The sequence below is a fragment of the Juglans microcarpa x Juglans regia genome, chromosome 1D (assembly GCF_004785595.1).
Source record: "Juglans microcarpa x Juglans regia isolate MS1-56 chromosome 1D, Jm3101_v1.0, whole genome shotgun sequence".
Taxonomy (NCBI): domain Eukaryota; kingdom Viridiplantae; phylum Streptophyta; class Magnoliopsida; order Fagales; family Juglandaceae; genus Juglans; species Juglans microcarpa x Juglans regia.
This window is the reverse complement of record NC_054594.1, coordinates 43,225,297-43,246,810: the sequence shown is the minus strand read 5'-3', so window position 1 is coordinate 43,246,810 and position 21,514 is coordinate 43,225,297. Positions and strand designations below refer to the sequence as shown.

Genomic DNA, 21,514 nt, shown 5'->3' with positions numbered 1-21,514 from the left:
GACGAAACCTGTACGTTGACTGCAACGACACCAAGTACAACAAGAAACAAGCCAGAGCGTATCCTCGTACGCACTGGAGTTGAGAGTGCCGAGGCAAACGTGGATGTAGCGAATAGCGTCGTTCTGGCATGTCATGTCAGAGTTGTGAAACAGAGGATGATCTTTGGTGAGCTCGAGCCCCCCGTGTTGGAATGGGAAATGATGCATCCCGATAAAAGTTTTTTTTTTTCAATTACTAGTTATTAACAAAGTATTTCTCATACTTTTCACATTATTTAAAAATATATAATTTTATTTTTTTATTATTATATTTAATAAAATATAAAATAAAAAAATAAAAAAATAAAATTATACTTTTTTAAATAGTGTACAGTGAGATTTGACTCTTTAAAAAATATAAAAATGTTTAAAAAAAAAAAAAAAAGCGCACAAAGTATAAAACGTGCTGGATGTGGCCCTAGCAGTCCCCCCGTGTTGGGATAGCACGAAACAGGGATCCTCTGTGAATAACAAGAATCTGGTCGCTTTCTTGCTTTAGCGCTTTTACAGTTGTTTAAAGCGGCTCTGGGACCGACCCAATTCAAAGATTATTCTTCTTAGATTGCGTACGCTTCCAATGATTGCCATCACTTCAAAAAATCCCAATTAAAATAGGTTGCCACTACTATGCTCCTCCATCTCGTCCGGCGTAAAAATTTATTTTTTATTTTTATTTTTTTATATTTTTTAACATATTTAAATACATTTAAAAAATAAAAAAATATACCGATATACTTAAAATTATTTTCTTAATCACTAAGTTAAAAAAAACAAAAAAAATTTGACCAACCATCAAACAGAGATGTCAACTTAAGGTAGCATAGTAGACTTTCTCATTAAAATATTACTTAATTCTTTCTGAGTTAAACCCAAAAAGAAAAATACACTAGGATACAGACTCGATAAGAGATCTCTCGAGCATGAAATATTGTAGGGCTTATACTGTTTGTATAGTAGATCTAGCACTTAGGAGTGTGCAACTGGATCTGAATTCTAAAAATTTATCCACATGAATTATATCCGGATCTTTTTTTTTTTTTTACTATAAATCTAGATATCCGGATTGTAACCGGATTTAATCTAAATTTATTAATACTTTTAAAAAAACGATTTAAACTTTAAAAAATATTTTTATAGTATTTATTTTTTAAAAAATTATGATATCATTTTTAAATCGAACTATTTTTTAAAAAATAAATAAATAAATAATATCGTTGTTACATCACAATGTAAAATATTAATTTACAAAGAACAAAATAAATAATAATACATCATAACTAATTAGACTAATACAATGTTACTATTCTTCACATCTTGAATCTGAAATTGGGGAGAAAATTGAAAGCATGATTTTTTTAAAAAAAAAAAGAACCCGGTTACGGATAGCCGAGTCATAAAACTAGATTTGGGTTTCTCTCAACCGTCCGAATACACCCGAATTCCAGGTTTCAGACCGGTTTAGAAAAAAATCTGGCCCGGTTCTATACCCTACTACCTCTAATTTATTGATAGTTAATTTTAACTTAGTTCTTTTGATTTCAAAAAGACAACTTTACAATAAAATAATCAAAATCAAAGCTATAAATGAGAAAGAATTGTGTAGAACTAATAATAAGGTCGGGTTGGATAGCAAATTCCTTCAAACTCATCCCATATTATCTCAATATCAAAACATCACAAACACACACCTTTTAATTTTACATTTTTAACTTTTTCATCTAATCATTATAACTTTTTTAAACTTCCAAACAAAACACAAAAAATAATTCAATTTTTTTAAATTACAAAACAAAAATGATATTAAAAAATTATGTTCTAATAATATTTTAACTTTATAATATTTTATTCAATTTTTTTCCTCTTCTGTCATAAACTTTCAAAATCTCAAAATTAACTCAAACAACTTCATTATTATTTATGCAACACCCAGATTCCAGATGGGTCGGAGAGTTACTTCATGTCACTTAAACTCACATCTCACACATATATCTCACTGTTTTAACTCAATTACTCCAAATAATTAATTAGAAACGCCACAAATTCTTAATATAAACGTCAACCTCTCAACATGTCACGTCATCAGAACATAACAAATTTATTTAATAAAAGTGTCCAATAACCATGACATCCTTTTGTGCTTAATCCATTATGCTTAACGAATCTCTTCCATGCTCCTTTACTTTTGATCCTTAACTAAAATATTCAAATTATCTGAAAAATATTGTGGAGAAAATGAGTGAGTTATCAACAACTTAATAAGCAGAAAACATATATTAATATATAAATATAAACATTTGCAGTGTACATGATGTAGAACAAAAATACTTAGTTTCAGAATGCAGAACAACAAAAAAAATGATATCAGAACATTAGAGCGACATTTCAAAATTTTTGTATTCAGAAGTATCATTTGACATATTATAACTGAGCATCATCATCATATCATATCAGAACATCACATCAATCCAGAGCCCATGGCAGGGTTGTACTATCTCTGGTGGTCAAACCGAACAGAGACAGAAGTAAATATTCTCTTTATTATTCTCGGAACTCTAAGTGTGCACACATGAAAGATCACGCAAAAATTACTTTGTTTTCAAAGTGGGTGCACTTAAAGACAGAGAAGTTGATACCAACTCAAACAGAGGCCACAATTTTACACACATGGTAATGTTAAAGCAAAACATAGCAGAGCATAACCAGAGTCGGATACAAAATCAGAACGTCATACCAAAGGTTTTTCAGATGCCATATCATTTTAAAATAGAGTACAAAACATATTCAGATCATTCTCACATACTCAAAAATAGAATCAGAGCATCCTCATAAAACTATGCACAAATTTTTAGATTTTCATAATCGCTCTTTTTACACAATTCAAAATCTGAATGCTAAAGACTTGCTCATGTCTACATCAGTCGTGATAAAACTGATTTTCTCATCTTATGCAAAATTCATGAGTAATGCAAATAAATGACTGAGGTTGTTTTCCCAAGTTCTCATTTCATGACAAACCATGCGTAATTTTTCATAAAATCAACCTCAGTCCATACATTTTATGCAATATCTAGCATAGGAATCTCGCTTATCTGAATTTTTTAACTCCTCTAAACTTCCTACAATAGTGTCGGATGAAAATCAATTGTCACCTATAAAATGGACACGTAACTTACTTAAATTCCCAACTAGACACATATTTTGATATTAAAACCTACAATACTAGAATAACCTATTTTTCTTTAAAAAAAAAGTGAGATTCTCGTATCCTTAAATATCATCACTTCCCAAATTAATCGATATTCACTTAATATAATATTGTAACAAGATCTATTAAAGTAACCAGCAAAATTCTGTTTAATAAAAACACACTTAAAATCAAATTTAAGTGTTCAAAATAAAATTATACACTTACTATTTACTTCTGAAATTAAATTTTTAAAAATAATTTAATAATAGATAATACAATTTAAATCCTCGTTTAATTTCTTTATAAAATTTTGTATTTAAAACAAAGTCCACAAAAAGTGAGTTTAATATATAAAGAAAAATTAGGGCCAACGTAAAATCAGCCTAATGACAATGGTATTTTAGGAATTGACAAAAATATGCATGGGCTCTTTGGGAAGGGCTAGAATTCAATACAAATTTCTGAAACTACATATGCCTCCAGACCAACCCGTGCAATAGAAATGATAGTTTCATACCGAAAGAGATGGAGGCGCGCAATGAAGTTCCATGTTCCGGCCTATCTAATCCTTGAACACTTTTTTTACCAGCCTTTGGTAAGTTGTTCCTGCGTTCTTCAACTCAAATGGCATAACCGTGTAACAGTATAGACCCCGGTCAATTATGAAGGCCGTTTTATCCTAGTCAGCACAGCTCATTTCGATTTGGTTGTACTCGGAGTAGGCATCCATGAAGCTCAACACCTTGTGACCAGCCATGACATCAACTATTAGATCTATCCTGGGGAGAGGAAAACTATCTTTTGGGTACGCTTTGTTGAGGTCCGTAAAGTCGACGTACATTCACCACTACCATTCCGGATACTGAGTTTCCCTGATAAATCCTACTACCAACAACCGATCCACTTCCTCTGCCATAGCTTTATACTTCTCTTTGTTGAAATTCCTCCTTTTCTGCTTAACAAGTCTTATGTCTGGATTAACGTTCAACCGATGTTCCATCACTTCTTTGTTGATTCTTGACATATCTTGATGATTCCATGCAAAGATGTCTTTATGCTCCAAGAGGAGCTATATTAGTCGAGCTCTTTCCTCCTTCGCCATCGTACTCCCAATCCTCCCATGGTTGCCTAGCTGGGTTGGATCGAAAAGCACAAGTTCCAACGGTTTGTCGACTTCTCCTTACCTCAATGCTTCCTCGTCTCTCGTTTCTGCTTCCATCATGAAAACTAAGGGTGGAGGTGGGGAGCAAACTCCCTCGCTATTTTCTCGCAACTCTACCATTTTTACGTCCCGCTCTCCTCTTTTTAATTCCTACACATAACATTCCTGAGCGAGCACCTGTTCGCCACATACCTCACCAATTCCCGACGGCATCGGAAACTTCATTTTCAGATGCTAAGTTGACGTGATTGCTTTCCTATGATGGCATTATATGATGACTGCATTCTGACCACCAAGAACTCAATCATGTTGGTGGCGATGTAAGGATCAGACCCTACTGACATAGGCAGTGTGATGGATCCCATAGGTTGGACTACGTCTCCCTGAATCCTTTCAGTGTGGTTGATGCTGGGTGAAGTTGGCTCGCATTTAATCCCATCTTCGTGAAGGCATCGAATAACAGGAAGTCCGCCGAGCTCCTGTTATCTATCAATATTCTCTTCGTCATGTAATTTGTCACCATCATTACCACTATTATTGCATCATCGTAGGGGTATGCCACCCCTCTAGAGTCTTCCGCACTAAAGGAATTTGGGGGCGAGGTTTGCATCCGTGCCTATTTAACAGACCTCTCCACGTTGTAAACTTTTTCATATCTTGCCTACCTTGCATAGGCTTTTCTCCTTGACGAAGTTGGATCACCTCCTGTATATCCCCATCTATGGTACGGATTTCTCCCAAAGGTGGATTCCACCTATCTAGGCCGTTAGTTTCTTAGTTCTTCTGACCTCCTCACCCTCTTAGGCGATCCTCGGCTTTCGCTCCGTTTGGACTTGCGCTCTTGCCTCCTATCGTTTAAACACCGCGGTGGAGATGTATTCTTGGCCACGATGCGCTCCAACTCTCTGCTGCCCTTCAGTTCCTCAATTTTTTTTGTTCGAGCGTATGACAATCCTCGGTTCGATGGTTATTCACTCTATGGTATGTACAATAACTTTGCGGCCACCGACCATGGTCCTCATCATGCCTACTCTCCTTGGTTTTGTCCTGGTCTTGTACACCACTGCTATACCACCCTGTAAGTGTTTCCCATTTTTTCTCGTATTGATTCTTTTTTGGCTTTCGGCTGCTTTCTTGGGTCTTCCTAGTGCCTTCCCTCGACACACTCACCTTTTTTTGCCCCAATTTAGTGGTAAGGGCGATCAGCGTGTCTTCAACATTCACAAAATCGTCTGCCTGATCCATAAACTCTCATAGAGTGGACGGTGTTTTTCTTGCCAGCAAGGTCATGAAAGGACTTCTTGGCCAAATTCTCCCAAGCAATGTTGCCAACATGATTTTTTCATCTTGATAGTTAGTTGCCATTCTCTCCTTATTGAACTGCACTAAATACGCCTTCAAACTCTCGTCCTCCCTCTGCTTTACCGTCAACAGGTATGATGCCGACCATCTCCTCCCCCTACTGACCATAAACGGGGTGATGAATCGCCTACCTAGTTCTTCAAAATTTTCAATAGAGCCCAGCCACAGAGCTCTGAACCATCCTCGAGCTACTCCCTTTAATGTCAGAGGAAAGGCTCTACATGCAATCTCTCCCGGGAATCCATAGAGAGTCATGTGGGTTTTAAATATTTCCAATTGTTGCACCGAATCCTTGGAGCCATCATACATGTCTATCGACAGGACCTTACACTTTGGTGGGAGAGGTACTGCCATGATCTTCGAGGTGTATGGTAAGTTAGTGCTGGTTAACAGCTGGTCAACTGAAGATGATGTCCCTATCTTCTTGGATATTTCTTCGTACTTATCCATCAACCTACGCAAGTCATGGTGCAACTTCTTCGTGTCCTCGTCTTCTTGATGGGCCTTACTGGCGCCCATGCTATATGCCTCCATCTCCACCCTATCAGCCTGACTGAGAATTGTGTCTTCTCCCGACGATCTGTTCTTCGCCTTGAGGACCTTGTTCTCCTTTCGTAGTGAGTTGACCTCTGTGGTCAGTTTTTTTACTATATCTTCCATTTTTGTAAATCTTCCTTCCATGTTTCACGAAATCTCCTCCTGATCTCTAGTTGCCTGAGATCGAGTGGTGGTGGACATGTGAAAAGTACATTGATTTCAAGATATTAGGATCTTACAGACAACGTCAACTGTTAAGGACGTGTTTCACCGATGCTCACTCTCGATCTCTTGCAACCAAAGATTAAGAAGGCTTTGGGTGGTAGAGGGAACCCTCTGATGCATAAGTCAGTAACGATGTGAGTAATCTCAAAGCCAAATATGTTCTAGCTTCATTAGCGTACCTGATCTCTTTAAATAGAGATTTTGTCTTCTTCTGGTCTTTCGAGTTCAGCTGCCTTGTCTGTTATTTGAAACTTGAATTCACGTTTTACAGAGTTATATATCTGTCTTACTAATTATTGAAGCCCTTTCAAGAGAGAAGGAAATGTACCAAAACGGCATCATTTTGACATTCTTGAGTTGGGCTTTGTCTAGATCTTGGGTTGGATTTAGGCCGGATGTTATAATTTATAATTATTTATAGATTATTTCATCCCATCAAATTTGGATTATCCAAACTATATATAAATACTAAATGGAATCAAAGCAGCGGCTCCTCAACTTTCTTTGGAGAAGGCAAAGTTTAGTGGTGGACAGTAGAGCTCTGGAAAAGGCCAGCTATTAGGCTCACAGGCTCACAGCCCTTGCTGAATCAAATGCTCCAGATATGATTGTGACAATAAACTCGAGTAGACCCATCTTGTCCCATTCAAACATCAACTACGAGAAAAAGAGCAAACAAGATGGCCTCAAAAAGTTTGGTAAACTCAAGCCAATCATATGCATTTATGAGACAGTTCAACCAGGAAACTGCGCAATCTTTCTTCTTTTTTTCGCTTATTTATTTTTGAGTAATGATATATTATACAATATATTATATAATAATATTATAAAATGAGAATATATTTATAAAATAATGTTACTTTTATAATATTCTTCATTTAAAATATAATTGTATAAAATAATATAAAAAATATTGTGTATAAATTATTTTTCTTATTTTTTCATAAAGAAATGCGAGAAGGACTCGACAGTATAGTGAAATTGGTACATGTGCGTGTCTTCTGAGATGATCAGTGTATGTTTAAACTATACTCGGAAAAATTGGTTTGTTACATCACAAGTATTACGCAGAGTTAGAAGGCATACCTAAAGGAGAAAATTTGGCTGGTCTCATGAGAAATTTGATTTTCGGTTCGGTTTTGGGATGTGAACTTTTTGGACCGGAACTAACCAAATAGGACTGAAATATTTACATATAAATTTTTTAAATATTTTTTTCTATATAATATATTATTTTATATAGTAATTGTATAAGTTAATTATTTAATTTTCATCTAATTTATTACTATTGACATTACAAAATTTAAAATAATATATTCTATCAATTAACTAATATATAATATGATAACATGCTCTACTATTTACACCTAATTAAAGTACTTAAGTAATTTTTTTTAAGGAAAATATTTATTATAGCCTACCGTATGCTGCAGCCATAGCACACCATGTGCTGCGTTTAAAAAAAAAAAAAATTGCATTGAAGTGTGCGGAGAGTGCGGCTGATGTATAGCCGCGCTCTTTTTTTTATAATACTTAAGTTGCAAGTAAGCATGAATAATTTATGGACAATAAAATTCTTTAATATTCATTAATCATAAATAAAATTTTAGAATTTTAATACAAGTCATTATGAATACTAAAGTCTAAAGTACTAAATTAGTAACTATTAACATTATAAATATAATTATAATTAATTATTTTTTTAATGAGCAGTTACATAATCTATATTAAAGAGCTCATTTAATTTTAATTTTATTAGTTTTTTGTCTTAATTTAACGGTCCGGTCTATAGGTGAAATTTTCTGTCTGTGACACCCCCTCCCCCCGCAGAAGGACCGGACCGATTACACCCAATAGAAAGTATCAAAGATTTTTGGCTATACATAAAGCAGAACTCCAAATTTACGTGTTCACAGGTTGTGAAGATCACTTTTTTAAGGATTTTCCTTTTTATTTGTAAGCAATTTTTAAGGATTTGTCCCTATAGAATTGAAAAGAAGACAGACTAGTTGAAGCCTCATAACAAAATAAATGGACTTTTACAGGTAGAAGCTATGCAGAACTTCAGTCTCATTGTCATTGGAGTCTATCTAATTCAGGATCTTCGTCTCTCGTACTTAATCTGCCAAAGCTCAACATCATTTCCTCTGTCGTACTCCTTCACATACTGTGGAATTTGTGCAATCTTGATGCGCTTGCCAACAAAACATGGGACAGATCGCTTTTCAAAATCCTCACATTCTGCATCACAGTCACACAACCCCATAATTTGGCTGTATCAAAGAGACCCCACGGTAAGGAACATCTTAGACGGTAATAAGCTTACCTTTTTCATCTTTCAGGTAACTACAGAAATGTGAATACCCATTTGCAACAACATCAAGATCACTGAGACTGAAGTTGTAGCGCTTTTCCAATGCCAAGTATAACACCTGAGTAAAATAGAAGGTCATTGTCATTTATTTGATCGACATGTGAGGACTTTAAAGGGCTCTGATTTGGAAAGACAAGGGATGTCAACAACTGTACCAGAGAGGATCTTTGGCACGCATGAAATAACTAATCATTTTAAATATCTGAGAGATCCATTAAGGCTTAGTTCAACACCTTAAAAATTCATTACGTTTTAGGCCAAAAAAGAGGACCGATTCTAACAACTCGGTCGTTATTGATTTTTACCTTTTCTGAACCCAGTGACATCAATCTCTCTAAAACACTGAAAAAGGCATCAGTCAAGTCATCACTGTAAATTACATCAGCAGCTACAAGCAAAGAAGCTTCTTGGACTTCTTCAACTTCAGAAAGGGTCCATGTGTACCTGGATGACACTACTAAACAAAATGATTCATGTTACCAAAATATTGAGATATGGTAAAATTTGGGAGTGAGGGGTGGGTGGTGGATAAAAAAATGGGTATTCAACAATTCCTAAAAGACATTTCTTGAAGGGTATATGTTTCTCTAAATATATAAAAAGGCAAACTCTTGTTGAACCAAGCATCTTTTGGCTGTCCTCTACCATTAAGTGCTTTGCACTGTCAACTAAAACAATATCCCACCTTTTATTCAGAGGGGACTTGCTTGGGCTTACTCTAGGAGGCCAGGGGCTCATCCAATCAAGTTCACGTACTTGAACAGCAGCTCGACCGTTGAACAGCCCCGAATTAAGGTCAACATTCTTGGCACAGTTTTCAAGGATTTCGTCACCATGGTCTGCCAACAATTAGCAAGTCTTTTTAACAAAAGATAAAAACGTGTCGCTTCCTGAAGTTAATGTTGCTCACATCCTGACAACAAGTTCATGCATTGATCTACTTTTCTTTCAAACTCTACCTTTTTCTGCCAGGAAGATTTGAAAATATTTTTTTTTATAAGTAAATGATTACATTAATAGAATAGGCATAGCCCAAGTACACAAGATGGTATACAAGAAGAAACACCTATCTAGGATGAAGAAAAGGAAAGAAGAAAATCATGAAGGCCTAGACCATTTACAAATATATCTGACAACAGACGGTGAAAGGATGATAATATGGTATAAACACCTGTAACTTGAGGTTCATGAGATGATCATCCGCTCAATCAAGTCCAAACCTTTAATTCCTCATCTAGTTTGTAAATTAGGCATGATTCACATGAATACTTGCAATCCTAAACCATTCATAATATACCAAGACAGCTTTAGCAGAGACTATTAGCAAGTAGTAAGCTTGAACTGACCTGAACATGAAGAGTTATGGATTTATTGTTAAAGCACTGTTATCAAATTACAGCCTTACACGCTTTATCTAGGTGAAGACATGTAAAACATTATGTCAATGAAGGATTTGAATCTCTTAATAAGAATATTGTGACAGAAATGGATCATGAAAGCTTCAATTCATAATTTTTTTTGCTTAAAAATGTTATTGATATATAATAACCCGGCATAAAGATTTTCTCTCCCAACAGTCTTCTCTTAAGATAACTCTAATTTCATGCACTCTATTTGACACTGCCTTCTAAGTTTCCACTTCCCAATTTAACAATTGTCTGTCTGTGAGTGCATGTGGTGAGAGGAGGAAGTAAAATATCAGCACACTGTATTTGAGACATAGCTGGTCAGGCATTTATCCATCCATCAAACTAAAACATTTCCGCCAACTTATCGAGAATGAAAACCAAAACCATTGAAGAATGCATGATTTGAGATACTTTCACATGACTAAAGATTGATACTTGGTAGAGGCAAGTTACCATACCAGTCAGAAACACTGTCTCTGCAACACGTGCAAGTAATATACCCACCAATCCTGGTGAAGAACGTAAGAAAAATCTTATAATCCAAGATATAATCTTTCATATAGACAGTAGAATTTGAAGCAAAAATTTTAATCAACCACACAATCTTATATATATTTGAAGCATTGTCACAGAAACTTATAATTTTCATTTTTTGATCGGTGCAGAAGGCAGTTAATAATACAAGTATCGCTTGCAGGGAAAAAAAACCTTGCGACCAAAGTTTTTCATTCCCCAAAACAGCAGCTCTTGACAGAACTGCAAGTTGATCATTTTCCCTCGCAGTTGTCTAAAACGTATTTGTGTTTTCAAATTTTTAAGTAAGTTGAATTGATGGTGGGTTATCCAGAATCTAAGTCTTGTATAACATATCATTTAAGAACTTAAGCATGGTCTTTTTATCAACCACGGATCTACCAACATCATCATCAAGTGAAGACCCCACATTGTATCTTGGAGCTTCAGGTATTACTTTGTCTTTCTCTTCTATTTTACAATTACCTATAAATTTGTATGGAATTTTTGTTATTGATAAATCTGGTTTACTGAATTTTACATGGAAATAGTTCATTTGGATATTTGCTTTATTTCTGTTATAGATACTTTGGAACAATTAATGTAAGTAGTAGTTCTTTTTTAGAATGAAAGGTTTTTACAAGAGCTTTGGTTTTGGGATTTATGTAACCCCCAAAGCTCTTACACCGATTGTAAAAGGTATTCCTCTGCCATAAGAGATGGCTATTAATAAAATTGGGGTACCATCCCTCTTCTAAAAAAATAACAATAATAATTAAAAAAAAAAGACCCCATATTGTATTAGTAATAACATAATCAAGTCTATGAGTAGGTTAACCCCTGATGAGTATATGGGAAATACTTTTCAGTAAGATATAATTGTATCATCTTGACAAATTTCATCATATTCAGGTTTGGTTGTAGGTTTGAATTTGACATTAGTTGGTGAAATGCACCAAAATAATAACGTAGGAATACCGATGATCGGCATACCTGTTCCAGCACCAAGTTCTAATGCAACAATTCTATCATACTCAGATGAAGTAGACATCTTATGCAACACAAAATCACATAACACTAATTCTGCTTTCCAAACCTGAAACAGGAAATAAGAATGGAGATCAAACAACAATAACCTGCAAACCGACTATTGGAATCGAACGCAGCATAGAAATCCAAAAGAAAACAATAACAAGAAACTAACAACTACCTGTAAACCGACACTTGGAATCGAAGATGTGATATTGTGCCGGATGGTCAACCTATGACAATGGGAAAATGGTTCTGCACATTAAAAGAATACCCACATAAAAAAATTAGCTTTGAAGCTTGGATGTCCGCGTACGTAGTGATAAATAGATACAGTATATGTGTACGGGAAGCTTACTGTTGCGTCTAATTAGAACAAGATCGCCGTCTTCGTCCACGCCAATCGTTTGATTCATAGAAGCCGTTTCATCTTCATTTTTAGAAGCATCAGCAGATTTACAAGATGGAAGAGAAATGGTGAAGTGGGAAATGTGGGGCCCGGATAGGCCAGGCGGGCATCCCAGGTGGACCTCGCTCATCACCTGCTCCTCCTCCGCTGTTGCTGTCTCTACATCGTTCATTTGCCTCGACATATCCACAGTTCCTTCTTCTCGAGATGATGATGATGATATTGGTCGAGATGGTGATAGACCGGTTGTGCTGAAGCTGAAAAGCAAGACCCTAAATCCCCAATTGCAATGTGTTTTCCATGCTTGTCCGGAATTTGTAATTGTATTGGAGAAACGGATCGTTTTTATGACTGCCTTGTGAACGACACAACGTTTAGTGCTCAAATGAATTAATAAACAGTCCTTAAATGTGTTAAGAAAAAGAATTATTTGTAAGCTTACTTGATTTTTTTTTTAATTTTTTAATACTTATAATGGGCTTTAATAAAATGAAAAAATAGCAATCCAAAGCTATATGCGTGAAATACGCAAACATGTCCGTACTAAATCCATATTTGAGGTATAACACGTCTAACTTGTAAAGTTTTGATAGTAAATTAAAATGAAAGTTAAAAATTAAATAAAATATTATTTTTTAATATTATTGTTATTTTAAAATTTGAAAATGTTGAATTGTTTATTACATTTTATTTAAAAATTTAAAAAAAATATAATAATAAGATGAGATAAATTGAGATAAACTTTCAATTCAAACGGTACCTTTTAAAAGAGTACCGCAATATAAAACAGGGTATTTCCCTAAAAAAAACTCTCTACGATCATATGAAAAGAAGGTGAACTCAGAGGGAGAAATTGGCAAGGAAAGAAAGTGATCGTGTCCTTTTCTACAGATGCTTGCCAGTAATATGAGAGAGAGAGAGAGAGCAGTCCCACAATGACTATTCAAGGAATTTCTCTATGAGAATAGAATACATGGAAATACTAACCAAGAAAAGTAAGACGAATGAAACTGCTTTCAGATTTTAATAGGAATCTAGTAGCTTAGAATGCCCAAACACCGATTTTTTCAACATGTTGTTGCTTGCGAAATAGTAAAGCAAACCCTCGTGCTGCCTGCTAGTTGCAGACAATATTAGTTGCTTTACTTTGGTTGCCCCCGTAGCGGACAATAGGAGAACACATCATAAAGCAGTTCCACCATGGACCTATAGCAGATAAAGAATATAACAAGAGGAAATATAGAATGGAAAGAATTGCTTTCTTAGTTTCTGATTCTATCATCTTTCATCTTCCCCTGAGAGCTGCAACCCGAGCTGCCAACTCATCATACTCAGGTAGTTTAGGATGCACATGCCCAGCAATGCTCAGCATCTCTGGTTGCAAGGAACTGGCTCGAACATGCCTTTTTGTTGCCTCGGTTGAAGTTAATTCTAGTGGAGTAGATGCTGCTCTAGCAAGTGGAGGATCCAAATCAGAGGTTGTTCTATTCCTCCTCTTGTATTCACCACCTGATTCTTGTCTAGCATCTTCTTGTTTTGTTCCAGACAAATCTATCTCCGTAACACCATATCCTGGTGGTGGTTTCAAGTTTCTCCTCCTAACTGATTTTGGTTTCAGCTTATCTTCAATGACAGGTTCGTTAACACGTCGAGCTTCCTCCTCGTCCGCATCACTTTTAAATTTTACGGGTTCCACTGAACTGCTTTCATTTTTGTCAGCTCTCTTTTTATGATAAGGTGGAGATTTGTAGGACAACGGCTTCTTAATTTCTACTTCATCCTCAGAAACACTTCCAACTGAACTTGAAGAATTCTTGGATAAATCTGTAGTCGTCTCATCTTCACTACTGCTAGGCATCCGGCATCTATCATTTCTGTTTGTAATAAAACCCCTTCCATTGCTCGGTATGCTCCCAGTCTTCTGTTTATATCGTTCAGGCACTCCATCGTCCTTGCTTTTCTGCCATCTGTCATCATCATCGCTTGAAGATCCACATTTAGGATTCTCCTGCAAGAAGTCATATATGTTGCAAATAGTAATCAGCAACACGAAGAAAGGTTAACGTGCTAACACAAGTATGGCAAGTAGGGACTAAATTGAAGTATGCAGTGGAAGCTCCGCATCCTTGTGGATCCCCGACTGATTTAAGGTTGAGGACCTTGAACTCCTTGCACCAAGATTACATTGTTAAGAAAACTACTTCCGAATCTCCAAATTGCTTTGCATTCCCTTCTGAATGTCTATTATCAATTTTGGAGGAAACTACAGTAATAGGCAGTGAAGCTTACTTGTTTGGGCGAAGTATAGAGTTTTTGTTCCAAACCCTTGCTATCCCATTCTATATTAGTTTCTTGTGCAATGTCTTTCAGTAACTGAAGCTTCATGTCCTTTGTAGGAGGATTTGACCTCAATTTTGCAACAAACTGATTAAGCAAAACCATCAGCTCGGTCAGGACACCGAACCAAAGGAGTAATATATACTTACTGGTATGAAGCTATGAATATCAGAGACGGGCAACGATAGTGCACACGAATTTACCTCTTTACTTGTAAAAGAATCGAGGGAATTTCCATATTTCTCAGTAAACATAGCTCGGAGGTCACGTAGTTCGGGCAAATCAGCAAATCTTGCTGCAGCATATATCAAAGATGCTACAGCTTCTTTACACTCCTCAGGGCAATCCCTATGCAAGGATAAAACAAACAAGTGCAGTGGAATGCATGTGAATCTCATAATTAACACAGTTTAATTTAGTAAAAGTATAACTTTTGTACTGATTAACTAACACGTTGAATATTGTAGCATACACGAAATTTCAAGAAAAATGATTAAGTTGTGGGCTTTGATGATAAAGCAAATGTATTGAAATCACTTCAACCCATTTGAAAGAAGCATGTTTGTCGTGGCAGCTAAACCCCGTTTAAGATATCGTTCCTAATCTCAGTTCAGCATGCACAAGGAACTAAATCCAAAAGGAAAATTCTAGTGAGCCTAACAACCAGATTAGATGGAAGATTTGGGGATGGTAGAGGAAAAAAGAAAGGAGCTTTTAAATTGGTCCCACAACGGGTGTATTGGTATAACTAGACCAAGCTTCCTCTCATTTCTTCTACACATCCAAACAAGAGAAATAAAGTTGACTTCCCCATCCCTATCTTTTCTTCTCTACTCTTCAACTCCCAATCATAGTGTGAATTGAAAGAGAGAAAACAGGAAGCAGCTTATTCAAGCATTAGCTTCAACTCCAGTTAAGATATCATAAAACCTCAAATAGTTAGTGCATCTGAGCAAAGTCTAAAATAAAAGAACTCAATTCAAAAAGAGCCTGAATGCATGGAAAGATAGTACAATTATACTTATTTAGCAGCAGAGACAAAATAAGCGGATCAGACTAAAATTAAAGTCTCTACTTTATTTTTTTTTCAATTAACAGAAATTCCCCATTAACAAGGCAGGGAACCAGAGAGATCGCATAACTAGTTGAAACAAGAATTCCACTACAGGTTGGGCAGCCACGTGTACCTCTGTTTGTGCATGATGGAGAGATGACTGGTGATACACCCACAGAGCTTCTCAATGAATTCGTAACAGGTTGACATGTTTTGCTCGACTAGAAGCCCTTCAGCCTGTTCACCATGTACGCCGAGTTAAAAGCTTTAACTAACGTATCAAATATTCAAATGGTCTGTGTGCATGCATTTCCCTTTACATATATATATGCAAAATGAGGATTGTCAGCTATGTTCTTTTGCTCTATAATTGTGTCGAAGTAACCTTAATCTCTTTCAACTATCCATAAACAGACATTTGACCATCTATAAGTCTCATATTTACATTAGATCGAGGAATCTAATTCAACTACATTCGGGATGGTTTGTGGGTGCGAGACCCATCCCATCCTTCCCCATCAGTTCAGCATTCTACGGCACAGAAATCTTGTGTGCAAGCACCAAAGAGATGATTTAGCAATATATGCCTACATTATCCGCATCTGCTAAGGAAGCCCTTCACCCAGTAAGGGTTTCTGCTTAATGCCACCCTTCTCTCCAGCCCTTCCATTTTTTCATCAGTCAGAAGAGAAGGGAACAATTAGAGAGAGAAAATGACAAGATAAACCCAACCGAAATCAAAAGCACTTTTACGAGGCGTGCAACTGTTCTTGCTAAAATGCCCCGTAGTTCTCCAAATACCCTGAGGCTACAATTTGGTCAAATGCCCCGAAAAACTATAATAGAAAGAGTGATTCCATCCTTGAAACAGGGGACATGTGGGGAAGGAAGGTCACACATGCATGATCGATCTAATGTCGCATGAGATGCCACTGTGGCAACGAAAAACATTGGGTCCCACTTATGAGGGCCTTTTTTTCTCCTTTAAAAGAACTTATAAAAGTGCACGACCCCTGAAATAAATTTCTGCCAATTTTCTATCCTTTGAAGAGTTTGACGGAGGAAATCCTGAGGGAAGCTCAACAATCGGCGGAGGTATTAAATAAATAGAGAGATACAAAGCATGTAAGGATGCAAAAAAATGGCCAGATTTTATGCGTACACACGGAAAAGAAAGAACAGATCAAAATTAAAAAGTAAAAATTAATAACCTTAAGTTATCTATAACCCACTGATCATCAAACCATCTACGGCAAATGCAGAAACAGATACAAAAGTCTAGCACACAGAAATCCCTGAACCTGAATCAACCCGGATAAGGGAAAATACAACTTTTTTAACGAGTTCAGGCTATAATATCATCTATGATGAAAAACTAATCTTGAATCTGAGTTTATAACAATATCAATCCGGTGAAAAACTGGGACAATACCGGAATATCATAGAACTGAAACCCAAATGAACCTGAAACTTACCCTGCCATAGGCATTGATGTCAAGACCACTCCTGAGAAGATCAGCAACATCATTCTTCAAATACTTCTGCACCGCTTTCCTCTTCTTCATTATCCCCTCAAGCCGAGTATTTACCAGCTTTAGATTTGATTTGCTATATCAAGGTAAGCCAAATTAAAACAACCCCAACAATCCATACATATGAAAGAAACAAATAACCACAATTTAGAAGAGCAGAAGAAAAAGAAAGAAAAGTTATGTCGGGGTTTTGACGAACCATTTCGAGTAGAATTTGGACTTTAAGATTCCGTCGAACATGTTGATGTCCAAGAACTTTGGAGAAAAACTTTTCCAAGGCGAAAGAGAGGGAAAGATGAAGACGTTGTTTGCCGGGAAGGGTAAATAAAGATTCTGAAATGGTTGAAGAAGGTGTAATGTTAAAGTAAAGAACAAAAATGGGAATATGGGAGGATTCAGGTCATGCCAAGAATCAACATTCGAGAGAACCCGAAGAAAAGCAATATGGGAGAGAGATCCAGAGAGTCGCAGAATTAAAGGGTGAAGATGGAGAGACGGAAATCTATACTATTTGTTCTTTTTTTTTTTTTTTTTTTTTGGTCAAGCAGAATCAATGTATACCCCCCGGAAAAACAAGAAGAGAGAATTAGCTTTGAATTAACAAGAGGAAAAGAATGAATTAAAAGTTGGCCACAGAGGGACTAGAGAGAGAGTTGGGGGAAGAGTTCTGCCACGTCGGACAGTCGACGAGCTCTCCCTCTCCCTCTCCCTCTCCCGGTGAGAGTATTTTCGCGGGTTTTATCTCCCCGCGGTCGTTATAAGAACTCTAATTACCATAATACCCTCCATAGGAACTCTACACTAGGAATTCTATGGCTTATCGGTCGAGATTCCACGTCGTTAATTAAACCCTAAAAATAGGTAATAAAAAAAACAGAACATTGTATTATTTTCATCATCAAAATTATGAACCCACCATTTTTTTATTTTTTTTTACCATTTCTTGCGGTTTGCATTTTTTTTACAATTTCTAAAAAAAAAAACATGTGTTTTTTAGATCACACGCCCTAACAATGACACCCTGTTCAATGAAAATTTTTAAAAATTTTCCTGTTAAAAGGAAATATAGTTATCGAATCATCAACTTGATCAACTATTTGGCATCTTCGTCTCTCACATATTATATCCAAATAAGAGAATTTATTAACTTTTCAATACAATTATATAAACTCTGTTGTCCAATATTAACGGTTACATCAAACGGTTTGGAATTAGTTATATATATATATATATTAATCACTATTCATCTCTACGTCTCACATTTGACAATTTTTTTTTTTATAAAGTATAGAGTGTAAGGAATGAATAGTAACTGATGCATAAATTTTATCTATATAATAAATATCAATGTACTTGATAGAGTTAAACTTTATTTCTCTCGTTATTAAAAGATGCTTTTAACAAATTAAAAAAAGAAATTAAATTTTACAACAAATTAAAAAAAGAAAACAGAGAACAGTAATTCATGTAGGAGATTGTCCGACAAATTAAGTTCCTTATTTTTCGAAACATGAAGACAAAATGTGTAGCTTCCCCGTTAATGGCTGGCCTAGCTTCACGGGCCGGCATGGAAATTTTCCATTGCAACAATAATGTCCTCCAAATACAAATTGGACGGATGAAAAATCATTTCATCCAAATAACGAATGTTGACTTCCATTAAACAAGCTGGCAACCTTGATATACACACACATTCATGACTCTTGTAAAATAGACTTCACAGGGTGGTGCCGTTTGACTTTTGAGAGGGTTTCAATCTCTTTTCCAAAAAGTAGGATGTGAGTTCCATGACAATTTATTCGATATTATATATAAATGAAAAGTAATCTTATTCGTCATCTTTTTTTATTATCATCATTTAATTATTTTATGATGTGATATTTATAAATAATAAAAAATTATTTATTATATTTCATGAGTGGGCCTATCATTGTTGATATGATATTATCTTGATTTTAAAATTACTTTGATTTAATATTATCTTGATTTGATTTTTAAAATATTTAAGATATTTACCTTATCTTATTTCGATGTAATTTTTTTTATAAATAAAGATATATACTTTGTATTTAATAACAATTGAGAAAGAAAATTATAGCTCTCAAAGTCTCTTTTCTTCTTTCTCTCTTCTCTATCTTTTTTTATATTATATTTTATTTTCTATGAATCATTTAATATCACATTAATAGATGTTGAGACGATTAAGATAAAAACATATGATAAATATTAATTTTTTCATAGAAGAATGTTTGGAATGAACCCATTAATGTAATAAAAAAAAAATAAGGAGCGAATTATAAAATGAAGGTTCTATTTTGTCTGTTCTATTTGCATTAAATGTATATAGGGAATTACGTGCAAACAAATGGCAAAAGTTCAATACCTTCAATCATTTTCTTTTCCTTTTCTGGCCCAGTTGTGTTTCAATTTTAGTACTAAAAAAGAGTAATAATCATTAAATCTAATAGGATCGTTCTCGCAATTAAATTATATATATATATATATATATATATTTAAAAACGACCTTATTCAACAGCACAAATGAATCCGTTAATAATATCATATATAAAATGTACTTTTGTTAAATCGCGAGGGTATCTCAGTAATTCTATCATCGGTAGCATCCCCGTCGTCGATAGCGTGGTGTTAGTTAAAAATCATTCCACGATGTAGCGTCCATTTTGGGCGGGAAAGGGGGGCACAATCACGCAAGCATCCACGTGTCATCAACTAAATGGTTGCGTGCTTTAAGAAAGTGCGTCAAGCTCCGTCGAGAGCTGGTTGGAAAGGTTGCTTACTAAAATACAGCTGTGAGAATGACATATAAATTAATATCCATTTTTAGAAGTTGCCATAAAATAATGCCTCGGTCACGAGAATCACGGAGAGGTAAATCGGTTGTGGTTTGTATCCTTTACTGCTTCCTCTTTTTGATCAAAAGGGAATTTTGATTCTCTGTGTAGTACTGAAACGATTCTTCTAATTATGGGATGTAATGTTATTACGAAGATATATTTTGTATGAGAGGTTTTTGAGAAATGACATTTAAGTGGGTAATTACAAAAAAGTATTAATAATCACTTTTTTAATTATTAAATAAAAAAATTAAAATAGATGAACGGTCAAATTGAAGAAGTAAACCTAGGAGGTATAGTCTTATTTTCTTTTGAAAAATGTGAATAAATATGAAACTCATATAAAAAAAAAATTATTTATGAATCTCACTCTTTTTTAAAAGAAATGTGTTGCGCTTGCATAATTCATAACTGTATTTAGCATTTCTCGAGATTTTTATAGGACTGTGTTTCAAAAAATAGAAGTTGAACTTAAAATGATAACAAATTTTATTTTCAAGCCGGTGTATAGAATACTTAGTAAAGTGCTTACATGTCACCATTAATTTAGAAGATAAATTTTAAAATTTAAATATTACAAATCAAATATTATAATTTAAATAATATAGACGATTTATATGTCGATTTGAGAATAGAATAATTTGTTTGGATATAGAAACTGTTTCCTCTCGTATCATCTCATCATTACAACTTTTTAAAACTTTTACAGGAAATATAATAAACAATTTAACCTTTTTAAAACTTAAAATAATAATAATATTAAAAAATAATATTCTAACAATATTTTATTCAACTTTTAATTTTTATCTAAAATTATCTCATCTTTCTTCGTTATCCAAACCGCCTTAATCATTGTTTAATGGTTATTCTATGGCATGCACATTCGAACATGGGAATTTCGTAGATTGCTTAAGGCAATAAATAAGATATTCTTTGTGGAAGTTGCTGTGAGTTGTAATCACTGAAAAACTACTTTTGGGTCATGTGAAGTTCGGTGGTGTCGTTAGTATGGACCCGCAAATCACGTGTTCGACATAATGTTCACACCTAAACCATTGATGAATGCATGCAATAACCAGTTCCATCACAGCATAATACCAATTTGCACCAACATAATTCATTCCATCTTTAAAAAGAACACAAAAAGTAGATTCTCAGAGAGAGAGAGAAAAGAGAGTTCTCTGCACCAAGCTAATCATACCAAGTTACCACCCATGGATATGGTAAGGACGGTGTAAGCACTTGGATATTATTCATGTCTATAGATTTTATTATTTAAAAAAAAAAGGTTATAAGCTTGGATATTTGGGTGGAGGTCAAGCTATGATTTTTATCAAAATTATGACACCAAATTTTCATATAATCTACCTAAAAGTAAGTAAAGATGGTGGCAGAAAAGTCAAAGCAATATTGCTGTCAGCAGGTCATGTCTGCAGACCTGGTTATAACGCAAGATACAACTTCAATATTAGAAAAAGAGAGGAAATTTT

At 35.0% G+C, this 21,514-nt stretch overlaps 2 protein-coding genes across 2 annotated transcripts; both read right to left on the bottom strand.

Moving 5' to 3' along the window:
- Positions 1-8,413: 8,413 nt before the first annotated feature.
- On the bottom strand, positions 8,414-12,799 carry LOC121247825 (methyltransferase-like protein 22). The gene is made up of 9 exons (XM_041146279.1): positions 12,791-12,799; positions 12,196-12,601; positions 12,019-12,092; positions 11,802-11,904; positions 10,754-10,804; positions 9,572-9,725; positions 9,192-9,330; positions 8,839-8,944; positions 8,414-8,753 (listed from the first exon to the last, which is right to left on the bottom strand). Exons 1-9 carry the CDS (start codon positions 12,797-12,799, stop codon positions 8,608-8,610), a joined length of 1,188 nt encoding a protein of 395 aa, XP_041002213.1. The 3' UTR covers positions 8,414-8,607.
- Positions 12,800-13,005: 206 nt separating this feature from the next.
- On the bottom strand, positions 13,006-17,863 carry LOC121259774. The gene is made up of 6 exons (XM_041161514.1): positions 17,369-17,863; positions 17,113-17,245; positions 15,771-15,874; positions 14,787-14,931; positions 14,536-14,670; positions 13,006-14,254 (listed from the first exon to the last, which is right to left on the bottom strand). The coding sequence occupies exons 1-6, from the start codon at positions 17,407-17,409 to the stop codon at positions 13,532-13,534; spliced, it is 1,281 nt and encodes a 426-aa protein (XP_041017448.1). The 5' UTR covers positions 17,410-17,863; the 3' UTR covers positions 13,006-13,531.
- Positions 17,864-21,514: the final 3,651 nt, after the last annotated feature.

Coding starts and splice junctions, on each gene's coding strand:
- LOC121259774 (XM_041161514.1), bottom strand. CDS start 17,409: ATGTTCGACGGAATCTTAAAGTCCAAATTCTACTCGAAATG. Junction 14,671..14,786: donor ATTCTTTTACAAGTAAAGAG/GTAAATTCGTGT, acceptor TTGCTTAATCAG/TTTGTTGCAAAATTGAGGTC. Junction 14,255..14,535: donor TCTATACTTCGCCCAAACAA/GTAAGCTTCACT, acceptor GACTTCTTGCAG/GAGAATCCTAAATGTGGATC.
- LOC121247825 (XM_041146279.1), bottom strand. Junction 11,905..12,018: donor TTCCAAGTGTCGGTTTACAG/GTAGTTGTTAGT, acceptor TTCCTGTTTCAG/GTTTGGAAAGCAGAATTAGT. Junction 9,331..9,571: donor AAGTCCCCTCTGAATAAAAG/GTGGGATATTGT, acceptor AGTGTCATCCAG/GTACACATGGACCCTTTCTG.